The following is a 6625-nucleotide window of genomic DNA, read 5'->3' on the forward strand; positions in this document are numbered from 1 at the left end:
TACTTGTACTTGCTTTAGATGGCACAAATAACATTTGTAAAAGTAAACTGCTCCAGAAGAAAAGCAAGGTCCACCACATCCCACGCATCAACCACCTAGAGATGAAAGGCATGTTCCACTATGTAATAAACAGATATTCCCACTGCTCTTCATTACTCACAAAATATGTAATATCGATGGACTCTTGTTAGCTATCCCCTCTATCTCATGTTCTTATATCAACAACCAGACAACTAGATTTTTTTTCTCTAAATATGATTTAATTAAAAACACTAAATCAGCTTTGATTTTATATATGTACAATAATTACCAAATAATGAATACACTGAATCAGTTATCTTAAATTTCACATAAGGTCAAAGGACATCAGCATGGCATGGAATAAACTCACACTGCCTTTTGCATATACAAAAAATGCGTTAATGTTAATTGTGATTACTATTTTGGTTTGTGGTTTGTTGGGGTTTTTTTTAATAACCTGTTATTAATTCTGCAAATAATCTCACCATAAAAACAGTGTACGTAGTTAACTGATCAGTTAATATATTAGCAAAGATAAACATCAGTAAAATTTGCAAGAAATCAATTGCAAAATTACGTCAAGTGTAGGACTGAATGTATTCACATGGACGTTACCTTCAGTTAGAAAAGTTTTGAAAAAAAGCCCAAGTTGGAGCTGTGCATTAATTTGGTCAAACTGATTCATATGAATGAACAGTCAAGTTTATTCAGATATTGAAAATATGACTATCCTTTTTAGTATTCACAAACATTTGTGTATATAGTGTGTGCATGTGTGTAAATATATATATGCATATATAAAGTGAAGATATGTTAATGTAAAAATATACTGTTCATCCACTCCCAATTACACAAAATTCAGAATTTGGACATTAAACTGTGTAAGTATAAATGTCCATTTCAAATCTACATTCAACCAGCAACAAATACTTAGAAGTATTTTTGTAAACATTTGAGATAGGGAAAACCCATTCATTTACAAAATGATCCTTCTTTAACACATCAGCATCTCTTCAGCTTGAAAATTTTGTACAGCAGCTTCAGCTGGCCTGTTGTGAATCTGCTCAAATCAAAGAGCTCACACTGTCTTAGATCAATATGTGTGAAAGCTCAGCAAATGCAGAAGTTTCAGATTCATTCTTAATCACCATCCACTTCCAGTTCACCAGCAAAAAGAAAATGCACTTGGCTACAAAAATATTAAGGAATGTTATTGAAAACAAAAGGCTATTTTGGTAGAAGAAACTACAAAAATAGTTGAGTCATGTTGTAAAGCTTTAATGCAAGAGCATTACAGTACAGATTTTCTTTCCAACCTTAAAGCTTAATCAATACCAAATTTAAATATCCATCTCTCAAGTGCTCGAAAAAAAAACGTGCTCAGTAAAAGTCCTTCTTCAATTTAACCAACTGTAATTACGCAGGTGTCAGGCTCTGTGTCTCAGACATCTGTTGAGTGCTGTCTCCTGTTCCATTGCCAGCAATTACAGGTGGTGAGATACTCTGATATAATGATGTCGGACAACTCATCACAGCTCCACTTTCATCCTCTCCAGTATCTGAATCTGGTGTTACAGAACTGCTTTCTATGCCCAGGATCTCACTAACCGCTTGAGGCAATTCCTAGGAAGGGGGGCGGGGAGAGAGAAAAAAAAACCAAACACCACAACAACATAATTTAAAATCATTGTAATTAAATACACAAAGTTAACAACAAGGTCCCCCCACTGGTCCGTCCCCCACCCCCAGTAAGTACTCATTCATCTGAATTCAGCTGTATTGAAAGCATCTCTCTCTATCTGCTTTTCAAAAAAAGACAGCAAACGGGACAGGCTCAGGAATCAATTCCTGATTGACAATATAATCTTCATTACAAAAATAAAAGTCTAAACAACTATTATAATTACACCTCCTGTTATTGAAATTAGTTTTATTGAGTGAACCATTAGTTTCTGCCTAATAAGTCTGGTATGTGTCCAGTGCAACACACCTTTCACCTCATTTTTCTCGAGCACGCTGAACAAATTACTTGTACTGAGGTTATCTAGTAAGAGTTAAGAAGTCACAACCAAAAGGCACAATCCAGCTTTCCCCCAGTCAAGATTATTACTTTAGAAAATTAATCACTCTTGCTTACAGACTTTTAGAATATAGGTGCTGTATAGACACAGCACAACCTTTGTTGTACCCAGGCATGTAGTTATTCCGCAAGTCATACATGTACGCTTACAGCCAACTATGTAATTTTATGTCTATAAATGCTCACAGTAGATACATTAAAAATATCTTTACCTTGCAATTCATCATCTGCATAGAAATTGCTTCTGCTTTGCAAAGTATATATTCCACATCAATTTTCATAGACAGTTCATTGATATGCTAAAAATACATTCACAAAGAACAGTAAGTGTGATAAATGGTAAATATGCTTTATTGTAAAATACACTAATACTGTACTGCACTGCTAATAAGTAGCACCTTATAAGCTTGCCCCTTAGCTATGAAATGCTAAACATACTCTATTTGCTTTGACAAATGGGTACTGAAAGATGTAATATGCAACGGCTGGCTTTCACCAAGATCTGCAATAGGAATCCACCGTACTTCTAAATGTGACAAACTATCTAGCCCTCCTAGGTACCCCCCCAGCTCACATTTTCAAAGACATAACAACTAAAATTACGGAAGAAAATGCAAAAATTAAGATTAAACATACTAAGCAGTAGTCTTAAGGGGAAGAACCATTTTTCATCTGTTAATGATCTTATCACTAAATGCAGACATCAAATAAACAATTTTGAAAGCATGGAGGACAGACATTCAGTTCACATTTAACCCTTCAGAAGAGAGTATGCACCATTTCCTCTGCCCAACATGAAATACGAACATACTGCATTAAACTCCAAAAAGTCAATTAAAATTTAAATAATGCATAAGAATTCAGTACCTTTAATATTTCATTAAAGCCATAGTGCTTGTCCATTATTTGCTGTTTTTCAGATTCTAAGATAGCACAACAAAGGAGAAGATGAAAATTCTGGCAAGGCAATTCTGTCCACATGACCTGTTAAAATACAAAACCCACTTTTGAAATGCTTATGCTTTTCCTCTGAAAAGAAAAGCAGTTCTTGGAAAATAAGTAATCCTTCAAGCTTTGTAGCTTAACTAACAATAAGCTATTTCTGAAGGCAACTAAGTATTTGTACAATTATTTGAATTTTTTCTTTTGGCCAGTCAGTGACAACTGCAGATCTGAGTCACCAAATGCTTATCTAGTTCTTTTAAGACTGTGTCTACCAGGTTGTCCACTATAACGTTATTAAGCTTGCAGCCTCATGAATGTGTATGTTCTGCCTCAGCTCATGTGAAATTCTCCTACTCAAAATTACTAACTACACAGAAGTAATTAAAACTAACAAATTAATTGTGCAGCTTAGTGTGTCTGCATTAAGCATGAGGTGCTCAAGTTGCTCCCAATTTCCCAACTGCAAGAGCCCAAATGCATGTACACGCAGGTGTTGGGGCTGCGTGGTACTTTCTGCCTGCAGACACACTGGCTTTTGGTCTCACAGAGCCTACAGATAATCATTCCTGAGTTCACTGGGACTGAAATGGGCAACCACAGTGTTAATACTCTATTTTAAACACATTCATGAGAGTTAAATCTTAAAAAAAGAAAAGTATTTGAAGAGAATGTTTGTGGTGGGCAGAAAGCTGGAGAACAGTTTGACAACAAAAAAAAGGAAGAAAAAAAATTGTTTGCATACATTGCTCTGTCAAACAGATAAAGGGATTTAAGTCAATGGATTTACTCTCAAAAGAGCAGGTAAGAAAGCAGGCTCATGAAGATTCAGTCTTACTTCATTAGTAAAAATTTTTTTGCTTCATTATTGATAGAACACAGCCTTAAAGCTCAGCAAGAGCTTCCTTACACTTGAACTTTTATCACTAGTACATGTAGCCTGTAAACAGAATTGCGTAAGTCTGAAACATATCCAAACTAAGTTGACCCAAAATAAAGTGCAATTAATCTTGAACATTTCAACAAAGATTAAATTCACTCAATCTGGAATTAAATTTCGCATCTTTTGTTTCAACAAAGATTAAATTTGCTCAATCTGGAATTAAATTTCGCATCTTTTTCAGATATCCAATATTCTGTTAAAGCATTGTCTCACTCCAGGAAAAAAGCTGGAATGCGAACAGGCTGATAAACAATAACAATCATACAAAAATGCCTATAGTCTACCAAATACAGTCCACACACTATTGTGGGGTTTGAGGTTTTTTTTGTTTTGTTTTTTGGTTGGTTGGTTTGTTGTTGGTGTTTTTGTTTTTTTGTTGTTGGGTTTTGTTTTTGTTTTTTTTTTTACTCCTACTTCGTAAGAAGGAAATATTGATGGCTGTACATGGATTTGGTTCAACATCCAGTTTGCACATAAAGAGAGCAAACTACTGCCTACATATTTCCAGTACACTCAAATTCAGCATATCAGACAACAGGCTGCCTTTTGGCAATAAATCCAAACCAGAACATAGGTGATGGAAAATTGACAATGCAGGATATGGGGGAAATTGAACCAAAATATAGATCTGTATAACAATTACCTTTTTATAGACATTAACAGAATATTTAACTTTCATATCTACAATCTAATGCTATTCTACTGGAGTGTCTACTTTAAGTAGTATTTGCTTCAAGCTGTAACTTCCATGGAAGCTAGGTCTGGCTTCAAGAAGGGAAAAAAATCCAATAATACTAACAAGGATATTCACAGACATTCTCTGCGCTCTGAGAAAACTTAGCAGCTGTCACCAGCTGCTAATACCAGCTGCAAAAAATTTTTGCTACCATTTTTGAAACACCTTTCAAAGTCTGGAGCAGAGCATACACTTAAGCTTATGTATGTAAATGCACAATAGCAGCATCACAAAGTGCTTGGAAAAGGATGAAAGAAAACCAGCATTTAAATTAAGAATATAAAAATATACCACTTAAGTGCAATAACTCTTTTCCTCCTATTTCTTTCTCGTAAAGCTATGTAAGGACTCATTTGTTCTAGTGCTACCTCAGCACCTGTGAATACTGGTAACCAAGACTAGCATATATGTAAAGTAATTTATCACTAGGTAATTCTGGTTTTATGCTACATGAGCTGTACTAACATAACACTGGAGGTAAGCGTGAGCTAGCTGTGTAGTTTTGTTACAGAATCTTTCTTTTGGGATTCTTCTTTTTCTACCCAGTCTTCCTGCACCATCTTGAGAATGAGGCAGCCACTCTGCAAAGGACAGATTAAGAGCTGGCTGGAATTATCAGGTAATATTGTCTGTCTGTCTAGCGTGAAGGAGGAACTAAGCTGCTCTCAATTTTGCGACATCTAAGCAGTGGCTCAGTACGCTGTCTATCTGGGCTGAGTTTGAAAGACACTGTTACTGTAAATAATCCCACCCACAGACAAAGCAGTTTAACCTGCATTCATATTTCTGTAAAAAGGTGTTGCATATAGCATTACAAATAACTGCAGTCACAGAATGTGTCTCAACTTACCCACACCAGGTGGAATGCCACCTCTCTAGCGCATGCACTGCCTAGCACACCCTGCTGCACCGTGTAGTGATGATATAACCACCCACATTTTCTGCCACAATCGGATTATTATTGCTTCTGCTCAGTAAGTGGGAGGGCTTGGCTTTAGTCTCTGCTCCATCTGATGGGGACTGGTATCTCTCATCTCTAAGCTAAATATCTAATAACCAGTCTAGTGAAGAATTTATTTATTTTTTTTTTGGAGGTAAAACACGGGAAGTCACGAAGATGGTGGGAACAATTAGTGGTTCAAGCAACTCAGAGAACAGAAATGGAGATCCAAAAGAACACTCAAGTTCACAGATTAGACAGAAAAAGGCCCAGAAGTCCTGGAACTTGAGACTGGAATCTCAGATGGTACCTCTCCCCTTCTTCCCATTCTACCCTCTGCAAGTGAATACATCACAGGGTAACATCACCTTCAAATGGGTTCCCTCAGTTCATGTGCTATTACAAAACAGCACATGAATTTTACTCTGACTGAAATACCCTAGAAACAGTTCATTTCTCTCTACTGATTACAAAGGGGAACACGGTCTCCTGTGCCTATAGTTTGCCTTTGTAAATCCCACCTATACACTCCACTGATACCAATGAAGCTGCATAGCTATGAACAGGAAAAAAGAAAACTGTTACAAGCTGGACTTAACTGTGACAAAGATGACACTAGCTTTCACATAAAAACATCAACATAATGCCTTAATTAGCTTGTTTTAATAAAAGAAAAGAAGGTATCCCCTTTCCCATTCCATATTCCCTAGCAAAGAAATTCAATACTTGTAGTAAACATACATTATGATGTGCTAGAAGGAACCTACAAGACTATCATATATCAATAGGTTTCCATCATCTTCCTAAGACAAAAAAAAAATACTTAAGACTTAGAAATATAGTGTGTTTCTTTTCTGTATGCATGAGTATACAGGCATTAAAGCACAGGTGATAAAAACATGCTATCCTGGGACTATAAACTATAAATCAAAAAACTGTTGTCATTAATTTAAAAAGAAAAAT

The 6625-nt window shown here is 35.9% G+C and overlaps 1 protein-coding gene across 1 annotated transcript; it reads right to left on the minus strand.

Moving 5' to 3' along the window:
• Positions 1-466: 466 nt before the first annotated feature.
• LOC104165807 (TBC1 domain family member 15-like) lies at positions 467-3121 on the minus strand. The gene is made up of 3 exons (XM_009705553.1): positions 2969-3121; positions 2314-2400; positions 467-1644 (listed from the first exon to the last, which is right to left on the minus strand). Exons 1-3 carry the CDS (start codon positions 3080-3082, stop codon positions 1438-1440), a joined length of 408 nt encoding a protein of 135 aa, XP_009703855.1. The 5' UTR covers positions 3083-3121; the 3' UTR covers positions 467-1437.
• Positions 3122-6625: the final 3504 nt, after the last annotated feature.

Source organism: Cariama cristata, unplaced genomic scaffold (assembly GCF_000690535.1).
Source record: "Cariama cristata isolate BGI_N322 unplaced genomic scaffold, ASM69053v1 scaffold5458, whole genome shotgun sequence".
NCBI lineage: Eukaryota > Metazoa > Chordata > Aves > Cariamiformes > Cariamidae > Cariama > Cariama cristata.